Source organism: Ranitomeya imitator, chromosome 6 (genome assembly GCF_032444005.1).
Source record: "Ranitomeya imitator isolate aRanImi1 chromosome 6, aRanImi1.pri, whole genome shotgun sequence".
Taxonomy (NCBI): Eukaryota; Metazoa; Chordata; class Amphibia; order Anura; family Dendrobatidae; genus Ranitomeya; species Ranitomeya imitator.
This window is the reverse complement of record NC_091287.1, coordinates 309255751-309282062: the sequence shown is the minus strand read 5'-3', so window position 1 is coordinate 309282062 and position 26312 is coordinate 309255751. Positions and strand designations below refer to the sequence as shown.

Sequence of the window (26312 nt, the reverse complement as noted above, 5' to 3'; positions counted from 1 at the left end):
AATTTTGACTGTACTGTACCAATGGTGGCAGACCTAGCGAACCGCTTAGTGCGCTTAGGACAATCAGAGATAGCATGAGTGGAATCACCACAGTAGAAACACAGCCCATTCAGACGTCTGTGTTCTTGCCGTTCAACTTTGGTCAAAGTCCTATCGCACTGCATAGGCTCAGGTTTAAGCTCAGGTAATACCGCCAAATGGTGCACAGATTTACGCTCACGCAAGCGTCGACCGATCTGAATGGCCAAAGACATAGACTCATTCAAACCAGCAGGCATAGGAAATCCCACCATGACATCCTTAAGGGCTTCAGAGAGACCCTTTCTGAATATAGCTGCCAGCACAGATTCATTCCATTGAGTGAGAACGGACCACTTTCTAAATTTCTGACAATATACCTCTATCTCATCCTGAGCCTGACAAAGAGCCAGCAAATTTTTTTCTGCCTGATCCACTGAATTAGGCTCATCGTACAGCAATCCAAGCGCCAGGAAAAACGCATCGATATTACTTAATGCAGGATCTCCTGACGCAAGAGAAAATGCCCAGTCCTGAGGGTCGCCACGCAAAAAAGAAATGACGATCCTAACCTGTTGAACTGGGTCACCAGAGGAGCGAGGTTTCAAAGCCAGAAATAGTTTACAATTATTTTTGAAACTCAGAAATTTAGTTCTATCTCCAAAAAACAAATCTGGAATAGGAATTCTCGGTTCTAACAAAGAATTCTGAACCACAAAATCTTGAATATTTTGAACTCTTGCCGTGAGCTGATCCACACATGAAGACAGACCTTTAATGTCCATTGCTACACCTGTGTCCTGAACCACCCAAATGTCTAGGGGAAAAAAAAGGCAAAACACAGTGCAAAGAAAAAAAAATGGTCTCAGAACTTCTTTTTTCCCTCTATTGAGAATCATTAGCACTTTTGGCTTCCTGTACAGTTGTGATAGGCAATTCAGTATCACAATGGACATAGCGGTCAGAGCACATACAGTGATCTGACAATAACCCAAAATAATAGAACGAGCTCTGAGACGTGGGAACTCTGCAGACCGCAATCCCTAATCCTCTCCAAACAACACTAGAGGCAGCCGTGGATTGCGCCTAACTCTGCCTATGCAACTCGGCACAGCCTGAGAAACTAACTAGCCTGAAGATAGAAAATAAGCCTACCTTCCCTCAGAGAAATACCGCAAAGGAAAAGGCAGCCCCCCACATATAATGACTGTGAGTAAGATGAAAAGACAAACGTAGGGATGAAATAGATTCAGCAAAGTGAGGCCCGACTTTCTTAACAGAGCGAGGATAGGAAAGATAACTTTGCGGTCTACACAAAACCCTAAAGAAAACCACGCAAAGGGGGCAAAAAGACCCTCCGTACCGAACTAACAGCACGGAGGTACACCCTTTGCGTCCCAGAGCTTCCAGCAAAACAATTAGACAAGCTGGACAGAAAAAATAGCAAACAAATAGCAAAGAAGCACTTAGCTATGCAGAGCAGCAGGCCACAGGAATGATCCAGGGAAAAACAAGTCCAACACTGGAACATTGACAGGAAGCCAGGATCAAAGCATTAGGTGGAGTTAAGTAGAGAAGCACCTAACGACCTCACCAGATCACCTGAGGGAGGAAACTCAGAAGCCGCAGTACCACTTTCCTCCACAAACGGAAGCTCCCAGAGAGAATCAGCCGAAGTACCACTTGTGACCACAGGAGGGAGCTCTGCCACAGAATTCACAACAGTGTTCCACTCCAAGGTGTTCCCCAGGCTTCCTCGCCATTGCTTCGATCTTAATGCTCTCGTTTAGTAGTTGTTGGAAACTACACTGCATTAGGCCTACAAATTGGGTATGGGGTGTAGAGAGATGGTGTGTTCCATTCCAAGGTGTTCTCCAGGTTGCTTTTCCTGAGCTTCGATCTTCTGGCTCTCGTTTAGTAGTTGTTGGAAACTACACTGCATTAGGCCTACAAATTGGGTATGGGGTGTAGAGAGATGGTGTGTTACACTCCAAGGTGTTCCCTAGGTTTCCTCTCCATTGCTTGGGTCTTCCGACTCTCGTTTAGTAGTTGTTGGAAACTACACTGCATTAGGCCTACAAATTGGGTATGGGGTGTAGAGAGATGGTGTGTTCCACTCCGAGGTGTTCCCCAGGTTTCCTCTCCATTGCTTCGATCTTCATGCTCTCGTTTAGTAGTTGTTGGAAACTACACTGCATTAGGCCTACAAATTGGGTATGGGGTGTAGAGAGATGGTGTGTTCAGTTGTGATAGGCAATTCAGTATCACAATGGACATAGCGGTCAGAGCACATACAGTGATCTGACAATAACCCAAAATAATAGAACGAGCTCTGAGACGTGGGAACTCTGCAGACCGCAATCCCTAATCCTCTCCAAACAACACTAGAGGCAGCCGTGGATTGCGCCTAACTCTGCCTATGCAACTCGGCACAGCCTGAGAAACTAACTAGCCTGAAGATAGAAAATAAGCCTACCTTCCCTCAGAGAAATACCGCAAAGGAAAAGGCAGCCCCCCACATATAATGACTGTGAGTAAGATGAAAAGACAAACGTAGGGATGAAATAGATTCAGCAAAGTGAGGCCCGACTTTCTTAACAGAGCGAGGATAGGAAAGATAACTTTGCGGTCTACACAAAACCCTAAAGAAAACCACGCAAAGGGGGCAAAAAGACCCTCCGTACCGAACTAACAGCACGGAGGTACACCCTTTGCGTCCCAGAGCTTCCAGCAAAACAATTAGACAAGCTGGACAGAAAAAATAGCAAACAAATAGCAAAGAAGCACTTAGCTATGCAGAGCAGCAGGCCACAGGAATGATCCAGGGAAAAACAAGTCCAACACTGGAACATTGACAGGAAGCCAGGATCAAAGCATTAGGTGGAGTTAAGTAGAGAAGCACCTAACGACCTCACCAGATCACCTGAGGGAGGAAACTCAGAAGCCGCAGTACCACTTTCCTCCACAAACGGAAGCTCCCAGAGAGAATCAGCCGAAGTACCACTTGTGACCACAGGAGGGAGCTCTGCCACAGAATTCACAACAGTGTTCCACTCCAAGGTGTTCCCCAGGCTTCCTCGCCATTGCTTCGATCTTAATGCTCTCGTTTAGTAGTTGTTGGAAACTACACTGCATTAGGCCTACAAATTGGGTATGGGGTGTAGAGAGATGGTGTGTTCCATTCCAAGGTGTTCTCCAGGTTGCTTTTCCTGAGCTTCGATCTTCTGGCTCTCGTTTAGTAGTTGTTGGAAACTACACTGCATTAGGCCTACAAATTGGGTATGGGGTGTAGAGAGATGGTGTGTTACACTCCAAGGTGTTCCCTAGGTTTCCTCTCCATTGCTTGGGTCTTCCGACTCTCGTTTAGTAGTTGTTGGAAACTACACTGCATTAGGCCTACAAATTGGGTATGGGGTGTAGAGAGATGGTGTGTTCCACTCCGAGGTGTTCCCCAGGTTTCCTCACCATTTCTTTGATCTTAATGCTCTCGTTTAGTAGTTGTTGGAAACTACACTGCATTAGGCCTACAAATTGGGTATGGGGTGTAGAGAGATGGTGTGTTACACTCCAAGGTGTTCCCCAGGTTTCGTCCACATTGCTTCGGTCTTCCGACTCTCGTTTAGTAGTTGTAGAAAACTACACTGCATTAGGCCTACAAATTGGGTATGGGGTGTAGAGAGATGGTGTGTTCCACTCCAAGGTGTTCCCCAGGTTTCCTCTCCATTGCTTCGATCTTCATGCTCTCGTTTAGTAGTTGTTGGAAACTACGCTGCATTAGGCCTACAAATTGGGTATGGGGTGTAGAGAGATGGTGTGTTACACTCCAAGGTGTTCCCTAGGTTTCCTCTCCATTGCTTGGGTCTTCCGACTCTCGTTTAGTAGTTGTAGAAAACTACACTGCATTAGGCCTACAAATTGGGTATGGGGTGTAGAGAGATGGTGTGTTCCACTCCGAGGTGTTCCCCAGGTTTCCTCACCATTTCTTTGATCTTAATGCTCTCGTTTAGTAGTTGTTGGAAACTACACTGCATTAAGCCTACAAATTGGGTATGGGGTGTAGAGAGATGGTGTGTTCCACTCCAAGGTGTTCCCCAGGTTTCCTCGCCAATGCTTCGATCTTCATGCTCTCGTTTAGTAGTTGTTGGAAACTACGCTGCATTAGGCCTACAAATTGGGTATGGGGTGTAGAGAGATGGTGTGTTCCACTCCAAGGTGTTCCCCAGGTTTCCTCTCCATTGCTTCGATCTTCATGCTCTCGTTTAGTAGTTGTTGGAAACTACGCTGCATTAGGCCTACAAATTGGGTATGGGGTGTAGAGAGATGGTGTATTCCACTCCAAGGTGTTCCCCAGGTTTCCTCTCCATTGCTTCGATCTTCATGCTCTTGTTTAGTAGTTGTTGGAAACTACACTGCATTAGGCCTACAAATTGGGTATGGGGTGTAGAGAGATGGTGTGTTACACTCCAAGGTGTTCCCTAGGTTTCCTCTCCATTGCTTGGGTCTTCCGACTCTCGTTTAGTAGTTGTAGAAAACTACACTGCATTAGGCCTACAAATTGGGTATGGGGTGTAGAGAGATGGTGTGTTCCACTCCAAGGTGTTCCCCAGGTTTCCTCGCCAATGCTTCGATCTTCATGCTCTCGTTTAGTAGTTGTTGGAAACTACACTGCATTAGGCCTACAAATTGGGTATGGGGTGTAGAGAGATGGTGTGTTACACTCCAAGGTGTTCCCCAGGTTTCGTCCACATTGCTTCGGTCTTCCGACTCTCGTTTAGTAGTTGTAGAAAACTACACTGCATTAGGCCTACAAATTGGGTATGGGGTGTAGAGAGATGGTGTGTTCCACTCCAAGGTGTTCTCCAGGTTGCCTTTCCTGAGCTTCGATCTTCTGGCTCTCGTTTAGTAGTTGTTGGAAACTACACTGCATTAGGCCTACAAATTGGGTATGGGGTGTAGAGAGATGGTGTGTTCGACTCCAAGGTGTTCCCCAGGTTTCCTCGCCATTGCTTCGATCTTAATGCTCTCGTTTAGTAGTTGTTGGAAACTACACTGCATTAGGCCTACAAATTGGGTATGGGGTGTAGAGAGATGGTGTGTTCCACTCCAAGGTGTTCCCCAGGTTTCCTCTCCATTGCTTCGATCTTCATGCTCTCGTTTAGTAGTTGTTGGAAACTACGCTGCATTAGGCCTACAAATTGGGTATGGGGTGTAGAGAGATGGTGTATTCCACTCCAAGGTGTTCCCCAGGTTTCCTCTCCATTGCTTCGATCTTCATGCTCTTGTTTAGTAGTTGTTGGAAACTACACTGCATTAGGCCTACAAATTGGGTATGGGGTGTAGAGAGATGGTGTGTTACACTCCAAGGTGTTCCCTAGGTTTCCTCTCCATTGCTTGGGTCTTCCGACTCTCGTTTAGTAGTTGTAGAAAACTACACTGCATTAGGCCTACAAATTGGGTATGGGGTGTAGAGAGATGGTGTGTTCCACTCCAAGGTGTTCCCCAGGTTTCCTCGCCAATGCTTCGATCTTCATGCTCTCGTTTAGTAGTTGTTGGAAACTACACTGCATTAGGCCTACAAATTGGGTATGGGGTGTAGAGAGATGGTGTGTTACACTCCAAGGTGTTCCCCAGGTTTCGTCCACATTGCTTCGGTCTTCCGACTCTCGTTTAGTAGTTGTAGAAAACTACACTGCATTAGGCCTACAAATTGGGTATGGGGTGTAGAGAGATGGTGTGTTCCACACCAAGGTGTTCTCCAGGTTGCCTTTCCTGAGCTTCGATCTTCTGGCTCTCGTTTAGTAGTTGTTGGAAACTACACTGCATTAGGCCTACAAATTGGGTATGGGGTGTAGAGAGATGGTGTGTTCGACTCCAAGGTGTTCCCCAGGTTTCCTCGCCATTGCTTCGATCTTAATGCTCTCGTTTAGTAGTTGTTGGAAACTACACTGCATTAGGCCTACAAATTGGGTATGGGGTGTAGAGAGATGGTGTGTTCCACTCCAAGGTGTTCCCCAGGTTTCCTCGCCATTGCTTCGATCTTAATGCTCTCGTTTAGTAGTTGTTGGAAACTACACTGCATTAGGCCTACAAATTGGGTATGGGGTGTAGAGAGATGGTGTGTTCCACTCCAAGGTGTTCCCCAGGTTTCCTCGCCAATGCTTCGATCTTCATGCTCTCGTTTAGTAGTTGTTGGAAACTACACTGCATTAGGCCTACAAAATGGGTATGGGGTGTAGAGAGATGGTGTGTTCCACTCCAAGGTGTTCCCCAGGTTTTCTCTCCATTGCTTCGATCTTCATGCTCTCGTTTAGTAGTTGTTGGAAACTACAGTGCATTAAGCCTACAAATTGGGTATGGGGTGTAGAGAGATGGTGTGTTCCACTCCAAGGTGTTCCCCAGGTTTCCTCGCCATTGCTTCGATCTGCATGCTCTCGTTTAGTAGTTGTTGGAAACTACACTGCATTAGGCCTACAAAATGGGTATGGGGTGTAGAGAGATGGTGTGTTCCACTCCAAGGTGTTCTCCAGGTTGCCTTTCCTGAGCTTCTATCTTCAGGCTCTTGTTAAATAGTGGTTAAATGGAACAACTGCATTTGGCGTACTAGTTGGTTTGGGGCCTACTAACAGTGTCTGCCGCTCCTTGCTGTTCTCCTCCACTGAACAAAGCTGTGCCGCCTGTTTACTACGGTTGCCAATTTTGAACTGCATTTCGACTACTTACTGATTTGGGCCTACTCTCTGTGTCAGCCTCTCATTCCAGTTGTCCTCCACTGCAATGCCCCCTGGTTAGTCCTGTGTTACCAATTTTGAACTGCATTTAGCCCACTTTATTCTTTGGGCCTATATCTGTGTTTCCTCCTCATCCTGCCCATTGCCCAGCCAGTGATAGATGAGTCTGCTGGTACATTGACCCATAACGCAAAATTCCCTGTGCACGCTACACAGCAAGATTGTGACCCTGCTGAAAGTCACGTTCCTCTTCCCGCATACCATACCACCTTACACGGGGACAAAGAGGAAGGTGCAGATGAAAGTGCAGGTTTCTTCATCAGGTGGGGGGAGGAATACTAGTTGGCGACGTCACTGGCACAGGGCCTCTCATAGTATGCAAAAGTGTTGCTGCCGGTGGGAGGTGCCCCCGCCGTGCAAACACACCGCTGTACTTTGAGGGGCCCTGTGCCAGTGCCAATGCCAACTAGTGGGCCCCCCCTGCTTGCTCAGGATCACAGCACTTGCAAAGTTGAAATACTTACCTCTCCCTGCTCCACTGCCGTGACGTGTTCCAGATTTCCTGGGCCCACTAATTACTTGAACCAGCCCTACCCCCCACAACTTTAGCCAAATGACCCCCAATTTCAAATGCCTTCAAATTATTATAAGCTAAATTACGATTGACAAGCTTCAGTAACAAGAATGGATGTTTTTGCCATTAAAATGGGCAGTGTAGATGTTTTCCTGGCCTCCACTCACTGCCGACTATGCTCCCCCATTGACTTGCATTGGGTTTCGTGTTTCGGGCGATACCCGACTTTTCGCGATAATCGGCCGATTCCACTCGACTCGACTTCTAAGATAGTCAGGTTTCGCGAAACACGGCTCGACTCCAAAAAGGTCAAGGTCGCTCAACCCTAGTGGTGAGCACTTTGACCCACCAAATGCTTCACAGAAGTTTATAATGCAGAGCCGTAAAAATAAAAAATCATATTTTTTCACAAAAATGATCTTTTCGCCCCCAATTTTTTATTTTCCCAAGGGTAAGAGAAGAAATTGGGCCCCAAAAGTTGTTGTGCGATTTGTCCTGAGTATGCTGATACCCCATATGTGGGGGTAAACCACTGTTTGGGGTGCATGGCAGAGCTCAAAAGTGAAGGAGCGCCGTTTGACTTTTCAATGCAAAATTGACAGGAATTGAGATGGGACGCCATGTTGCGTTTCGAGAGCCACTGATGTGCCTAAACATAGAAACCACCCAAAAGTGACACAATTTTGGAAAGTAGACCCCTAAGGAACTTATCTAGATGTGTTGTGAGAACTTTGAACCCCCAAGTGTTTCACTACAGTTTATAACGCAGAGCCGTGAAAATAAAAAATATTTTTTTTCCACATAAATTATTTTTTAGCCCCCAGTTTTGTATTTTCCCAAGGGTAACACGAGAAATTGGACCCCAAAAGTTGTTGTCCAATTTATCCTGAGTACGCTGATACCCCATATGTGGGGAAGATCCACCGTTATGGCGCATGGCTGAGCTCGGAAGGGAAGGAGCGCCATTTGGAATGCAGACTTAGATGGATTGGTCTGCAGGCGACACATTGCGTTAGCAGAGCCCCTAATGTACCTAAACAGTAGAAACCCCCCACAAGTGACCCCATATTGGAAACTAGACCCCCAAAGATCTTATCTAGATGTGTTGTGAGAACTTTGAACCCCCAAGTGTTTCACTACAGTTTATAACGCAGAGCTGTGAAAATAAAAAATCATTTTTTCCCACAAAAATGTTTTTTTAGCCCCCCCAAATTTTCATTTTCTCATTGAACCCCAAAAGTTGTTGCCAATTTGTCCTGAGTGCGCTGATACCCCATATGTTGGGGTAAATCCCTGTTTGGGTGCATGGGAGAGCTCGGAAGGGAAGGAGGACTGTTTTACTTTTTCAACGCAGAATTGTCTGGAATTGAGATGGGACGCCACGTCACGTTTGGAGAGCCCCTGATGTGCCTAAACAGTGGAAACCCCCAATTCCAACTGAAACCCTAACCCTATCTCCAACCCTATCCCCAACCCTAGCCCCAACCCTAGCCCCAACCCTATCCCCAACCCTAGCCCCAACCCTAACCCTAGTCCTAACCCTAGCCCTAACCCTAATGGGAAAAAGGAAATAAATACATTTTTTAATTTTTTTATTTTTCCCTAACTAAGGGAGTGATGAAGGGGGGTTTGATTTACTATTTATGGCTATGTGCACACGTTGCGGATTTGCCTGCGGATCCACAGCGGATTTGACGCTGCAGATTCGCAGCAGTTTTCCATTCGTTTACAGTACCATGTAAACCAATGGAAAACAAAATCTGCAGTGCACATGCTGCGAAAAATACCGCGTGGAAACGCTGCGTTGTATTTTCTGCAGCATGTCAATTCTTTGTGCGCATTCCACAGCGTTTTATACCTGCTCCACAATAGGAATCTGCAGGTGTTTTTACACACACAGGTGAAATCCGCACAAAAAAACGCAGGAAACCCGTGGTAAATACGCAGGTAAAACGCAGTGCGGGTTTTTTAGCAGATTTTTATGATTGACAGCCGTCACAGACTAAAAGACGCTTTTTATTGCAAAAAATAGTTTTTGCATCTCCACATTTTGAGAGCTATAATTGTTCCATATTTTGGTCCACAGAGTCATGTGAGGTCTTGTTTTTTGCGGGGGACAAGTTGACGTTTTTATTGGTAACATTTTCAGGCACGTGACATTTTTTGATCGCATTTTATTCCAATTTTTGTGAGGCAGTGTGACCTAAAACCTGCTATTCATGAATTTCTTTTTTGGGGGGGGTGGTGTTTATACCGTTCTGCGTTTGGTAAAATGGATAAAGCAGTTTTATTCTTCGGGTCAGTACGATTACAGCGATACCTCATTTATATAATTTTTTTATGTTTTGGCGCTTTTATACGATAAAAACTATTTTATATAAAAAATTATTATTTTTGCATCGCTTTATTCTCAGGACTATAACTTTTTTATTTTTTCACTGATGATGCTGTGTTGCAGCTCATTTTTTGCGGGACAAGATGACGTTTTCAGCGGTACCATGGTTATTTATATCTGTCTTTTTGATCGCGTGCTATTCCACTTTTTGTTCGGCGGTATGATAATAAAGCGTTGTTTTTTGCTTCGTTTTTTTTTACGGTGTTCACTGAAGGGGTTAACTGGCGGGACAGTTTTATAGGTGGGGTCGTTACAGACGCGGCGATACTAAATATGTGTACTTTTGTTGTTTTGTTTTTTTCTTTATTTAGGAATTGTTTTTTTGTTTTTTTTTTACACATCTGAATATTTTTTTTACTTTATAACATTTCCCCGGGGGGAGGGAGGGGGCCATCATGTTATAGTGACAGTTCGCTGATCTGACACTTTGCAGACATGCAGGGCTGCAGGCTTACCAGCGCATGCTCTGAGCAGGCGCTGGTAAGCCACCTCCCTGCACGACCAGGATGCAGCCCCGTGGCCATTTTGGGTCCGGGGCCTGCAGGGAGGAGACGCTCGGTACAAGGTGAGCACATCGCCTTGCACCGAGGGCCTCAGGGAAGCACGCAGGGAGTCCCCTCCTTGCACGATGCTTCCATATGCCGCCGGAACACTGTGATCATGTTTGATAGCAGTGTGCCGGGGGTCAATGTGCCGGGGGCAGTCCGTGACTGCTTCTGGCACATAGTGTCGGATGTCAGCTGTGATAGTCAGCTGACACCCGGCCGCGATCGTCCACGCTTCCCCCGTGAGTGCGGCCGATCCCTATGACGTACTATCCCGTCCCTGGGAATTAAGTCCCAGGTCACCATGACAGGATAGTACATCCAATGGGATTAAGGGGTTAATATGTTGAAATAAACGTATTCATTTTATTCATGGGTCTCTTCTTTGACGTGGATTGATGGACATCCGTGCTGTTGATTTACAGTATAACTAATGTGAAGTGCCATTAATTATTTTTCTGGGACATTTTTGGTAATTTATAAATACTGATGTAAAATACTGACCTAATACTGAGAATTACACCCAGTATGCAGGACAGGAGAAGTGGTACTGTGCAGAGTGTGTGTGTGTGTGTGTGTGTGTGTAGTGGCTCCACACTATTTACTACATGTGTGTACTGTACCAATACATGGACTATGCTGTAGTATGTTTTGTGAAGCTGTGATATAGTTATTTAGTGGGTGCTGCAACTTTATATATAACTAGATGGTGGCCCGATTCTAACTCATCGGGTATTCTAGAATATGCATGTCCACGTAGTATATTGCACAGCCCACGTAGTATGTTGCCCAACCACATAGTATATTGCCCAGTCACGTAGTATATTGCCCAGCCACGTAGTATATTGCACAGCCCACATAGCATACTGCCCAACCACGTAATAAATTGCACAGCCACATAGTATATTGCCCAGTGACGTAGTATACAGCACAGAGCCACGTAGTATATTGCACAGCGACGTAGTATACAGCACAGAGCCACGTAGTATATTGCCCAGTCACGTAGTATATTGCCCATTGACGTAGTATATTGCCCAGTGATGTAATATATTGCCCAGCCACGTAATATATTGCCCAGTTACGTAGTATATTGCCCAGTGACGTAGTATACAACACAGAGCCACGTATTATATGGCACAGCGACATAGTATACAGCACAGAGAAACGTAGTATATTGCCCAGCCACGTAGTATATTGGCCAGTCACGTAGTATATTGCCCAGCTACGTAGTATATTGCCCAGCCACGTATGTCACAGGTTAAAAAATAAAAAATAAAGATATACTCACCTTCCGTGGGCCCCTTATAGTTCGGTCACATGACCGTGACGTCATGGCAGGTTGTTCTCACGCAGGCACGCAGGACCTGTGATGATGTCGCGGTCACATGACCTTGACGTCATGGCAGGTTGTTCTCACGCAGGCGCGCAGGACCTGTGATGATGTCGCGGTCACATGACCGTGACGTCATGGCAGGTCCTTGTCGCATACCATCCTTAGCACCGGAACATGCCACTTGCATGGAGCGGTCACCGGAGCGTTGCGAGGAGCGGGAAAGGTGAGTATATAATGATTTTTAATTTTTTTAAAATTATTTTTAACATTAGATGTTTTTACTATTGACGCTGCATAGGCAGGATCAATAGTAAAAACTTGGTCACACAGGGTTAATAGCGGCGGTAACGGAGTGAGTTACTCACGGCATAACGCGGTCCGTTACCGCTGGCATTAACCCTGTGTGAGCGGTGACTGCGGAGAGTATGGAGCGGGCGCCGGGCACTGACTGCAGGGGAGTAGGGAGGAACTAATCGGACTGTGGCCGTCGCTGATTGGTCGCGGCAGCCATGACAGGCAGCTGGCGAGACCAATCAGAGGCTTGGATTCCATGACAGATAGAGGCCGGGTCCAATGAATATCCATTACAGACAGACAGACAGACAGAAAGACAGACAGACGGAAGTGACCCTTAGACAATTATATAGTAGACTAGATGGTGGCCCGATTCTAACGCATCGGGTATTCTAGAATATGCAAGTCCACGTAGTATATTGCCCAGCCACATAGTATATTGCCCAGCCACGTAGTATATTGCCCAGCCACGTAGTATATTACCCAGTCACTTGGTATATTGCCCAGTCACGTAGTATATTGCCCAACCACGTAGTATATTGCCCAGCCACGTAGTATATTGCCCAGTCACATAGTATATTGCCCAGCTACGTAGTATATTGCACAGCCACGTAGTATATTGCCCAGTCACGTAGTATATTGCCCAGCCATGTAGTATATTGCACAGCCACGTAGTATATTGCCCAGCCACGTAGTATATTGCCCAGTGACGTAGTATACAGCACAGCCACATAGAATATTGCCCAGTCACGTAGTATATTGCCCAGTCACGTAGTATATTGCCCAGCCACGTAGTATATTGCCCAGTGATGTAGTATATTGCCCAGCCACGTAGTATATTGCCCAGCCACGTAGTATATTGCCCAGCCACATAGTATACAGCACAGAGCCACGTAGTATATTGCCCAGCGACGTAGTATATTGCCCAGTGACGTAGTATTCAGCATAGAGCCACGTAGTATATTGCCCACCCACGTAATATATTGCCCAGTCAAGTAGTATATTGCCCAGCCACGTAGTATATTAGCCAGTCACGTAGTATATTGCCCAGCCACATAGTAAATTGCCCAGACATGTAGGTATATAACACTGCCCACGCAGTGTTTAGCAGTGTGGGCACCATATCCCTGTTAAAAAAATAATTAAAATAAAAAATAGTTTTTTACTGCCTATGCGGCATCAATAGTAAAAAATGTAATGTTAAAAATAATCTAAAAAAATATATAAACCTGCTATACTCACCCTCTGTAGTCCACTGAGCAGCTCCCGCCGGCCGCCATCTTCTGCTGCAGTCTCCGGTGGCAAAGATGGTATGGTAGAAGGACCTGCCATGACGTCACGATCATGTGACCGCGACGTCATCACAGGCCCTGCGCGCCTGCGCGACAAGGACCTGCCATGACGTCACGGTCATGTGACCGCAGCGTCATCACAGGCCCTGCGCGCCTGCGCTAGAAAGACCTGCCATGACGTCACCTGCCAAGACCTGCCATATACTACGTGGCTGGGCAATATACTACGTGGCTGGGCAATATACTACGTGACTGGGCAATAATACTACGTGGCTGGGCAATATACTACGTGGCTGGGCAATATACTACGTGACTGAGCAATATACTACGTGGCTGGGCAATATACTAAGTGGCTGGGCAATATACTACGTGGGCTGTGCAATATACTACGTGGGCTGTGCAATATACTACGTGGACATGCATATTCTAGAATACCCGATGCGTTAGAATCGGGCCACCATCTAGTGTAGTCTAGTATATACATATATATATATATCAGTATATAATGCCATGGATGAGGCCAGTAAAGTATATCTTTATTTGGGACTATAGTAACTCAAATCCTGACTCCAGCACTGAAGGATGGTGTAAGGCTAGGTTCACATTGCGTTAGGGCAATCCGTTAAGCGCATAGCGCTAGCGGATTGCGCTAACGCAATGTTTGTTTAGGGTCGGCGTTCAGCGTCCCCGCTAGCACAGATCCCCGATCTGCGCTAGCGAGGGACGGACCTCGGACGCCCCTCGGACACTGCAAGCAGCATCCGAGGTCCGTCACAAAAGAACGGCACATCGCTAGCGCGTGCCGAAAATGGCATGCGCTAGCGATGCGCTACAGGCACAAATCACATTGCTGTCAATGGGTGCGCTAACGGACCCGTTGCACGGCGTTAATTGCGATTTTTGCCGTGCAACGCAGTCCGTTAGCATTAACCCATTAACGCAATGTGAACCTAGCCTAACACTAATCCTTGCAGTCTGAGGGCACTTAAGGGTTAACAGACAGTCCACAGCTACCTCTCTCCTCACTGCTCCTCCCAGTCACATTTCACTAGCTGAATCTGATAAGCTGTAAGCATGCAGGCACCAGCCAAGAAAGAAAAAAAAAAGACTGGGAGTTGGCTTAGCTCACTCACCCTGCACTGCTGACTTCTTTCTTTCACAGGCTCAGCAGGGAGCCGGCTCTTTGTGTGGGCTCAAAGGCTCATTCAGGAAAGACACATTAAGGGCATCAGCAAGTGTCAGAGACTCAGAGCAGGGATTGCAGGGAGAGTCCTGTTCTAGCTGTCACTTTGCCGCCCCCTGCAGCTCTGCCACTGAGACAAAAGATTCAACTTGGTTCATGATAGTAGCGTCACTGAGTGCAGGGAAGCTGACGGCGGGGGACATGACAGACATCAGAATGTGAGTATGTAATGTTTTTTTTTTTTTACTTTTACAATGGTAACCAGGGTAAATATCGGGTTACTAAGCGCTGCCCTGCACTTAGTAACCCGATGTTTACCCTGGTTACCCAGGTGCTGCAGGGGGACTTCGGCATCGTTGAAGACAGTTTCAACGATGCCGAAGTCGTTCCCCTGATCGTTGGTCGCTGGAGAGAGCTGTCTGTGTGCTATACCACTTAAAACCACCGGAGGGAGCCCAAGAGCAGAACTCACAAAAGTGCCACTTACAACCACCTGAGGGACCCCAAGAGCGGAATTCACAACAGTACCCCCCCTTGAGGAGGGGTCACCGAACCCTCACCAGAGCCCCCAGGCCGATCAGGACGAGCCAAGTGAAAAGCACGAACCAAATCGGCGGCATGGACATCAGAGGCAACAACCCAAGAATTATCCTCCTGGCCATAACCCTTCCACTTGACAAGATACTGAAGCCTCCGCCTCGAAAAACGAGAATCCAAAACTTTCTCAACCTCATATTCCAACTCTCCCTCAACCAACACCGGGGCAGGAGGATCAACGAGGGAACAACGGGCACCACATATCTCCGCAACAAAGATCTATGGAAAACATTATGAATGGCAAAAGAGGCTGGAAGAGCCAAACGAAAAGACACCGGATTGATAATTTCATAAATCTTATAAGGACCAATAAACCGAGGCTTAAACTTAGGGGAAGAAACCTTCATAGGAACATGACGAGAAGACAACCAAACCAAATCCCCTACACGAAGCCGGGGACCAACACACCGACGGCGGTTAGCAAAACGTTGAGCCCTCTCCTGAGACAATGTCAAATTGTCCACCACATGAGTCCAAATCTGCTGCAGCCTGTCCACCACAGAATCAACACCAGGACAATCAGAAGGCTCAACCTGCCCCGAAGAAAAACGAGGATGAAAACCAAAATTACAAAAGAAAGGTGAAACCAAAGTAGCCGAACTAGCCCTATTATTAAGGGCAAACTCGGCCAACGGCAAGAAAGCCACCCAATCATCCTGATCAGCAGACACAAAGCATCTCAAATAGGTTTCCAAGGTCTGATTAGTTCGCTCAGTTTGGCCTTTAGTCTGAGGATGAAACGCCGAAGAAAAAGACAAATCAATGCCCATCCTAGCACAAAAGGTCCGCCAAAACCTAGAGACAAACTGAGAACCTTTGTCAGACACAATAGCCAAGCAGAAAGACAATCAGTGGAAGCAGCTGCAGACTGCTAAATCCAAGGAGCAGCCATACCACTTAAAACCACCGGAGGGAGCCCAAGAGCAGAACTCACAAAAGTGCCACTTACAACCACCGGAGGGAGCCCAAGAGCGGAATTCACAACAAAAGGGGGGATATGAGCCATGCATACAGGAGGAGGGGGGAATATGAGCCATGCATATGGAATGGAGGGAGATGAGCTATGCATACAAGATGAGAGGGGGCCATTATACAGTATTGAGCATCATGTGTGGCCATTATACAGTATTGAGCATCATGTGGGGCCATTCCATTATACAGTATGGAGCATCATGTTTTGGCCATTATACAATATTGAGCATCATGTGTGGCCCTTATACAGTATGGAGCATCATGTGTGTCCATTATACAGTATTGAGCATCATGTGGGGCCATTATACAGTACTGAGCATCATGTGGGGCCATTATACAGTATTGAACATCATGTGGGGTCATTATACAGTATGGAGCATCATGTGTGGCCATTATACAGTGTGGAGCATCATGTGTGGCCAATGGCCCTTATACATTATGGAGCATCATGTGTGGCCATTATACAGTATTGAGCATCATGTGTGGCCATTATACAGTATTGAGCATCATGTGTGGCCCTTATACAGTATTGAGCATCATGTGTGGCCATTATACAGTATGGAGCATCATGTGTGGCCATTATACAGTATGGAACATCATGTAGGGCCATTATACAGTATGTGGAGCACTGCTTAGCCATTATACAGTATAAAACATCATGTGTGGCCATTATACAGTATTGAGCATCATGTGTGGCCCTTATACAGTATTGAGCATCATGTGTGGCTATTATACAGTATGGAGCATCATGTGTGGCCATTATACAGTATGGAGCATCATGTGTGGCCATTATACAGTATGGAGCATCATGTGTGGCCATTATACAGTATGGAACATCATGTAGGGCCATTATACAGTATGTGGAGCACTGCTTAGCCATTATACAGTATGGAGCATCATGTGTGCCCATTATACAGTATTGAGCATCATGTGTGGCCATTATACAGTATGGAGCACTGTGTGGCCATATTTTTTTTGGTTATAATTATTGTATATGAAACAGTGTGATCAGCAGTGCTAAATGGGTGTGGTTGGGACTTGGATATGGGTGTGACTAGTTGTGAAATGGGTGTGGTCAGAGGCGTGGCCTAAAATTTGCAGCGGCACACTTAGTGCGCCGCAACCTTTATACCTCTTTTCCTTCTTCAAAAGTTGGGAGGTATGGTACCGCATTTCCCAGATCACAGCAAGTGCCGCAAATCCCATAGGGAATGAATGAAACCAAACGCAGTGTTGCCGTAAGTGATCCGTTACGCGGCAGATGCAGAAAAACTGCCGGATCTGCTGCAAAAGGCTACTTTCACAACAGCGATTCTTGCCAGAGTCACTGCCGATAGTGTCATACTTACCAAAGGGGGAGGCAGCACTAAAAGTGCCTAGGGCAGCAGAAACTCTAAATACGGCCCTGCCTCAGAAGCTTCAGTGATGAAAGCTCCCTGTATAGTAAGCAACAATGACAATCTAACTATGAGTCATTTTTCGCCTGACCAGTATTGCTGCGGTGAGCCGCCCGTGCCATGCAAGATGGGAGAAGGAGCGGGAGCAGGGAGGGGGGAGCGGGGTTGTGTGGGGGGGCATTGGTGGAGAGATGAGCCGTGCATACGGGGGGGGGGGGGGGGAAATGTGAGCCATGCTAGGGGGGAATATGAGCCATGCATACAAGGGGGGGGAATTATGAGCCATGCATACGGGGGGGGGGGGGAATTATGAACCATGCATACGGGGGGAATATGAGCCATGCATACGGGGGGGAATTATGAGCCATGCATACGGGGGGGAATATGAGCCATGCATACAGGGGGGGGGGAATATGAGCCATGCATACAGGGGGGGGGAAATTATGAGCCATGCATACAGGAGGGGGGATATGAGCCATGCATAGAGGGGGGAATTATGAGCCATGGATACAGGAGGGGGTGGTGGTGGAATATGAGTCATGCATACAGGAGGTGGGGAGGGAATTATGAGCCATGCATAGGGGGGAATATAAGCCATGCATACAGGGGAGGGAATTATGAGCCATGCATACAGGGGGGGAATATGAGCCATGCATAAAGGGGGGGGGAATTATGAGCCATGCATACAGGAGGAGGGGAATATGAGCCATGCAAACAGGAGGGGGGATATGAGCCATGCATACAGGAGGAGGGGGGAATATGAGCCATGCATATGGGATGGGAGGGAGATGAGCTATGCATACAAGATGAGAGGGGGCCATTATACAGTATTGAGCATCATGTGTGGCCATTATACAGTATTGAGCATCATGTGGGGCCATTCCATTATACAGTATGGAGCATCATGTTTGGCCATTATACAGTATTGAGCATCATGTGTGGCCCTTATACAGTATGGAGCATCATGTGTGGCCATTATACAGTCTGGAGCATCATGTGTGGCCAATAGCCATTATACAGTATTGAGCATCATGTGTGGCCCTTATACAGTATGGAGCATCATGTGTGGCCATTATACAGTATGGAGCACTGTGTGGCCTTTATACAGTATTGAACATCATGTAGGGCCATTATACAGTATGTGGAGCACTGCTTAGCCATTATACAGTATAGAGCATCATGTGTGGCCATTATACAGTATTGAGCATCATGTGTGGCCATTATACAGTATTGAGCATCATGTGAGGCCATTCCATTATACAGTATGGAGCATCATGTTTGGCCATTATACAGTATTGAGCATCATGTGTGGCCCTTATACAGTATGGAGCATCATGTGTGGCCATTATACAGTATTGAGCATCATGTGTGGCCATTATACAGTATTGAGCATCATGTGGGGCCATTATACAGTATTGAACATCATGTGGGGTCATTATACAGTATGGAGCATCATGTGTGGCCATTATACAGTATGGAGCATCATGTGTGGCCATTATACAGTATGGAGCACTGTGTGGCCATTATACAGTATGGAGCATCATGTAGGGCCATTATACAGTATGTGGAGCACTGCTTAACCATTATACAGTATGGAGCATCATGTGTGGCCATTATACAGTATTGAGCATCATGTGTGGCCATTATACAGTATGGAGCACTGTGTGGCCATATTTTTTTTTAGTTATAATTATTGTATATGAAACAGTGTGATCAGCAGTGCTAAATGGGTGTGGTTGGGACTTGGATATGGGTGTGACTAGTTGTGAAATGGGTGTGGTCAGAGGCGTGGCCTAAAATTTGCCGCGGCACACTTAGTGCGCCACAAACTTTATACATCTTTTCCTTCTTCAAAAGTTGGGAGGTATGGTACCGCATTTTCCAAATCACAGCAAGTGCCGCAAATCCCATAGGGAATGAATGAAACCAAACGCAGTGTTGCCGTAAGTGATCTGTTACGCGGCAGATGCAGAAAAACTGCCGGATCTGCTGCAAAAAGCTACTTTCACAACAGCGATTCTTGCCAAAGTCACTGCCGATAGTGTCATACTTACCAAAGGGGGAGGCAGCACTAAAAGTGCCTCGGGCAGCAGAAACTCTAAATACGGCCCTGCCTCAGAAGCTTCAGTGATGAAAGCTCCCTGTATAGTAAGCAATAATGACAATCTAACTATGAGTCATTTTTTGCCTGACCAATATTGCTGCTCAGTAATGTTTGTCCGTGTGCGTAGGGTGCATCCATCTGAGTGTGTTTGCATGCGTGTGTGGTCCTTGCGCGTGTGTGTGTGTGTGTGGTGTGCATGTGGTATTTATGGGGTGGTGTTGTGGTATTTGTAGGGTGGTGTTTTTGTTGTGTGTGTCTAGAGTGGTCTGGTGTTTGTGTGGTGTGTTGTAGCATTTGTGTGGTGTTGTGCTTGTGGATTGGTGTATGTGTGATGTTTGTATGGTGTTTGTGAAATGTTTGTGTGTTGTGTGTGGTGGTGCGGCCCCTTTAGCAGTGACTTTTTGGCAGCGTCGCTATAATCCGCCCCTGTCAGTCACAACTGTTGTTATCCCTTCAGCACTTTTTTACTTTCACTTTTCTCCATTATATGCATAGGGCCTAACTTCAGGGGCCTCAATCTCATGATGGTGAGATTTAACATGTGCAGTATTCTGCTCCTGTGGGTGGAGAGGAGGCATGCCAACTTTCACCCAAATCGGGCGAGAACTGTGGATTTGTATAGAGCGGGCTGCAACAGATTTTGAGTTATATATATTGACCCTAAAGTACCAAGTATCTTCTGCTTTATACAAATCTCCGTAGACTTTAATGGCAAATTTTGATTCGCAAAAAGAATGAGAATAGGATGTAGGACTCGTGCACAGGACTGATTTTCTCGTATGAGTGCTATCCGTGGTTTTCACTGATAGCGCTCATACCTATGATATTCCCTGGGGTTGTGCACACGTGTGATTTCTTTTCTTGAACCGAGTGGTCCAGGGTAATAAATTGGGCACATGTCCAATTTTGATCTCAATGTCGGATTAAACTCAGCAATGCAAATCTAGGGTCCATGAAATGTGACGTACGATTTTAATGAACTGACAGAATGGAAGGGATGGAGTTATTTTTTTTTCTACACATCCAAGAAACATTGATGCCACGCTGATCAAACTCTGATCAAATTAATCTGATCGTTTTTCTCGAATGTGGAGAACATGGTCATGTGACCCTGCCAATGCATTGAGTCTTCTGGACCGGAGAACATGGATCCATTTTTAAAATATATATGTGTATAGATCAATGAAAAGCTATGGATACTTATGTTGTCCTAGAAAAAAAAACACCAAAAACATTCATCCCATTTCTTACAAGTGTTTTGAAACCACTGAAAAAATTAGTGTATGAAGGAGAACTAAATCCTCCTTCACATGTCCGTGTTTGCAGTACGTGCGATATTTGTTTTTTTTTTTACGGATGCCAAACGTACTCATTATAACTTATGCTGCTATGCACATGCTCGTGTTTTTACACTGACTGTGTGTACGTGCAAAACACACAGAGACATGCCCATTTTTTTCCAGCAGCATGGATAACAATAGTCAATAGAAGTCTATGGGTCCATGATAAACACGTACAGCACAAGCATGACTTCCGTATTCCATAGGTGTGCTGTACATGTTTAACATTGCAAAGTATAGGCAAAGCTTTGTAATTGAATTCTTTTTTACCATACTGGAAAAACAATGATGGTAAACATGGATGACACACTGATGGCACAAATCATGGTTTTTCACGTACGTATTTAAACCTAAACGTGTGAAGGAGGCCTAAAGCAAGACCCAATATAATTGGCGCTGTTCAACTTAGGTACTTTTGAACAGGGCTTTGCCCATGATTACTGGTTGGGATGTGCTTTTTAAAAGAAATATTATTAACTGATGTACATTTTTCTAACATTTAAAGCGGTCCTGTCACGTGCTCCAAAAATGAAGTTAAATATTTGGTAAAAATCCCTGAGCTTTCCTAATTTGGATGCCTTTTTTCCATTTTTCTCTTTGTTGCTGCATTGCAGCGATATTCACATTTTTTTTATTTTAGACAACAGTATGTGAAATCTCTCCTTGTAGTGCAATCGGTCGTTTCACTGGGGGCATGTGATTTCACTACTACCTTCCAGATGCTGAAAATCAAGCACAGATTTTACATATTGCACATGAAAGCCAGTAAATGTCAATATTTGTTCAATGCGGTGATGCAGCACAAAAAAAGACGTGCGGCAGAATTGGGGAGCTCATGGATTTTTACAAGGAATTTAACCTAAAGGGGTATTCCCGTCTCCAAGATCCTACCCCAATATGTAGTAAGTATAATATTAACAAATACCTCCAATTAGAAATGTAGTATAATTTTTTTTATTCACTTTGTCTCTTTCCTCATGTAAAAGGCATTGCAGGACCTTAGGTGTCCATGATTACGACCACTGATATAGTGAAGGTTAGCTAGGTGACAAGTCCTCTTTAATTATACGTGAGCACACTGCTTTTATGTGTTTTTAGGATGCAGTCAAACTGACTTTGGACCACAACTCAAATTTCTAAATAAAGAAGTTTTCACTATCATTGGATGGGATCCTCGAGGATATGGACTCTCCATCCCACCAGCTCGTGACTATCCTCCAAATTTTTTTTCAAGGGACGCAAAAGATGCTGTAGATTTGATGCAGGTAAACTAAATGTTTGTGAATGCATTAGACCTGTGATGATTTGGCAGATCTAGCAAATGTTTCCGTGTAGGCTAAAGGGAACCTGTCTCCCCCCCCAGGGCCTATTAAAGTAAAAGAGCCACCCTCAGCAGCACTAAGGCTGCATTCTATGAAGGTGGCTCTTATGTTTATTATCCCTAGGAACGCTGAAATAATTAGTTTTATAAATTTCCCGCCATACCTCTTTTGAGTTAGGGAGGTATGTTTTCTCCCCCTAACTCAACCGCCTCGCTGCCGTCCATCATCCCCCTCTGTCCTTCGGGCGCCGCCTCCTCTCTTTCTAGCGACGTCACCGGCCCCTGCGCTCTGCAATCAGCTCTTGGGCATGTGACGTGCACGCTGCCTGAGAACTTACATCAGGATATCGCGCCTGCTTGTAGCGGAGGCCCCAGATCCGGCCCCGCAGTGTGTTATGATGTTCTCATACTGTGGGGCTGGGAATCTGGCGCCTGCGTAGTGGAGCGGGTCACTGTGCGAGACTTTGGCACTTCTATCAAGGAGCACGGTGACCTGCTCCACTGTGCAGGTGCCAGATTCCCAGCCCCGCAGTGTGAATACATCATAACACACTGTGGGGCGGGATCTGGGGCCTCCGCTACAGAGGACAGAGGGGGATGATGGACGGCTGCGAGACGCTTGAGTCAGGGAGAGAAAACATACCTCTCTGACTCAATAGAAGTATAGCGGGAGATTTATAAAACTAATTATTTCAGCTTTCCTAGGGATAATAAACATAAGAGCCACCTTCACGGAATGCAGCCTTAGTGCTGCTGAAGGTGGCTCTTTTACTTTAATAGGCCCTGGGAGGGTGACAGGTTCCCTTTAATCGACTAAAAAATGAAGCTTGCTTAGTCATGAAGTTAAAATTAAGAAGCCACTTTTAATATTAGGCAAATATCCCCTTAGATATTTATTACATTATGAAACGATCGCACACAATGTTAAAGTGTATTTTTAGTGGTCTGAATTTGTTTAAAAAAATGCTGTTGCCAGATATTCCAAATTTGCCTAGAGTTTAGCAGTATATTGAAAACTGAGCGGAAAAAAATTAGGGAGATCATTCAGCATTGTGAGGGTTTGACTCACTCAACTGCTTCCACAGGTAAACTCAGGAACGCTTCTTGTGGTATATCACCAGCTGGTTTACTAACCCCTTTCTGACATCCGACGTACTATCCCATCCATGTGGGCTGGGCCCGTCTGACCATGGACATGATAGTACGTCATAGGCAATTGGCCGCACACACGGGTGTGTGCCAGGAGCGGTCACGGCACTTTACCCCCAGAACACTGTGATCAAACATGATCACAGCGTTCCGGAGCCCGCACAGGGGCTGACGGCCCCTCTGCCTTTGGATCACTGCCATGGAGACCCGATGTTGTCATAATGACATCCTGGTCACCAGAGCTGAGAGACTTCCTGTCATGTACAGTCATTGTCACGAAGTCTCTAAGGTTAGTGTACAGAAGCTGCAGCGCTGGCAGCTTCTATAGCATGCAGTTCTGCATGCTATAGAAGTGATCAGACTGCTCAAAATGAGTGTCCCATAGTTGGACAAAGGGTAAAAGTGAGAATGAAATAAAAAAAATTTTTTTTAAATAATTCTAAAAATAGTTAAAAAATAATAATAAAAAAATCAATATTTATTCCATCAATAAATATTTTAATAAAAAAAATTAAATAATAAAAGTACATATATTTGGTACCGCTGCGCCTGTAAAGACCTAACCTATAAAACTGTCCCACTAGTTAACCCCTTTATTGAACACCATTTAAAAAACAAGCAAACAATGCTTTATCATCATACCGCCGAACAAAAAGTGGAATAACACACGATCAAAAAGATGGATGTAAATAAACATGGTATCTCTGAAAACATCATCTTGTCCCGCAAAAAACAAGCCACGATATAGCTCCATCACCAGAAAAATAAAAAAGTTATAGCTCTTTGAATAAAGGGATGCAAAAATAATTATTTGTTATATAAAATAGTTTTTATTGTGTAAAAGCGCCAAAACATAAAAAAGATATAAATGAGGTATCGCTGTCATCGTACTGACCCAAATAATACATTTCTTTATCAATTTTACCACACGCGGAACAGTGTAAACGCCCCTCCCTCCCCCCCCCCCCAAAAAAAAAAGAAAAGCAATTCCTGAATTGCTGGTTTTTGTTCATTCCGCCTCACAAAAATCGGAATAAAAAGTGCTAAAAAAATGTAATGCGCCTCAAAATGGTACCAATAAAAACGTCAACTTGTCTCGCAAAAAACAAGACCTCATATGACTCTATGGGCCAAAATATGGAAAAGTTATAGCTGTCAAAATGTGGTGATGCAAAAACAATTTTTTGCAATAAAAATTGCAATAAAAAGCACATTTTAGTGTGTGACAGCTGCCAAACATAAAAACCTGCTATAAATAGTAAATCAAACCCCCCTTTATTACCCCCTTACTTAGGGAAAAATAATAAAATTAAAAAATTTATTTATTTCCATTTTCCCATTAGGGTTAGGGATGGGGCTGGGATTAGGGTTAGGATTGGGGCTAAAGTTAGGGTTAGGGCTGGGGCTAAAGTTAGAGTTAGGGTTACGATTGGGATTCGTGATCGGGTTGGGATTAGGGTTAGGGGTGTGTTAGGGTTAGGTTTGTGGTTAGGGTTATGGTTAGTGTTGGGATTAGGGTTAGGGGTGTGTTGAGGTTAGGATTGGAGTTAGAATTGGGGGGTTTCTACTGTTTAGGCACATCAGGGGCTCTCCAAACGCGACATGGCGTTTAATCTCGATTCCACCCAAGTTTGCATTGAAAAGTCAAACGGTGCACCTTCCCTTCTGAGCTCTGCCATGCACCCAAGCAGTGGATTATCCCCACATATGGGGAATGAGCATTTTCCGTACAAATGGCACAACAACTTTTGTGGTCCAATTTCTCCTGTTATCCTTGGGAAAATAAAAAATTGGGGGCGAAAAGAACATTTTTGTGAAAAAAATATGATTTTTTTATTTTTACGGCTCTATATTATAAACTTTTGTGAAGCACTTGGGGGTTCAAAGTTCTCACCACATGTCTAGATAAGTTCCTTAGGGGAACACCAAAAAAGGACACATTCAAGAAAAAACACCAAAAAGCAGGCAAAGATGCTTACCTGTCTAAATAGGCCTCAATACAAATGCACAAGCAGGGTGCAGCAGACCCAAACAAAATAGCAAATGCACAGGTGCAATACCTAATGAAACAGCCAGCCTTCAATAAGGGTTTGGCCGTGTGGTACACCAATGCACTAAGATAAAATACTCCGTATGTGGCGTGTTCACACAAGGAATACAAAGCATCTGGCTACAGCCTATTAATGACGCCATATGGCGGGCTGCCCAGTGCTAAAAATGCATCCCGTGTGAACAGAGGCCACAGTGTACAGAACAATTTGGGCCCAGCTGCACCCTGCAAAAAATATAAGTTCCTTAGGGGATCTACTTTCCAAAACGGTGTCACTTGTGAGGAGTTTCCACTGTTTAGGCACATCAGGGGCTCTCCAAACGCAACATGACGCCCGTAGACCATTCACTGCTTCCATTCCGAGCCCCGACGTGTGCCCAAACAGTAGTTTTCTCCCATATATGGGGTATCATTATACTCAGGACAAATTGGACAACAACTTTTGGGGTCCAAATTTTAATGTTACCCTTGGGAAAATAAAAAATTGTGGACTAAAAGATCATGTTTGTGGAAAAAATATGATTTTTTTAATTTTCACACTCGGGCGTTATAAACTTTAGTGAAACACCTTGGGGTTTAAAGTTCTCACCACACATCTATATACGTTTCTTGGGGTGGTCTAGTTTCCAAAATGGTGTCACTTGTGGGGGTTTTCCACTGTTTAGGCATATCAGGGGCTCTCTAAATGCGACATGGCGTCCGATCTCAATTCCAGCCAATTTTGCATTGAAAAAGTAAACGGCGCTCCTTCCCAGCTCTGCCATGCGCGCAAACAGTGGTTTACCCCCACATATGGGGTATACGCATACTCAGGACAAATTACACAATAATTTTTGGGGTCCTGTTACACTTAGGAAAATTAAAATTGGGGGTGAAAACATCATTTTTGTGGAAAAAATATGATTTTTTTTTTATTTTACGGCTCTACGTTATAAACTTCTGTGAACAACAACTTCTGGGGTCCAATTTCTCTTGTTACCCTTGGAAAAATAAAAATTTGGTGGGGCTAAAAAAACATTT

The 26312-nt window shown here is 45.2% G+C and overlaps 1 protein-coding gene across 1 annotated transcript in view; it reads left to right on the top strand.

The window, feature by feature from the left end:
• Positions 1-26312, top strand: part of BPHL (biphenyl hydrolase like) — a 374961-nt gene that overhangs the window by 169973 nt on the left and 178676 nt on the right. The window contains exon 3 of the mRNA XM_069730737.1: positions 21871-22037. Coding sequence (XP_069586838.1) covers positions 21871-22037 — 167 coding nt within the window. The remainder of the gene's footprint in view (positions 1-21870; positions 22038-26312) is intronic.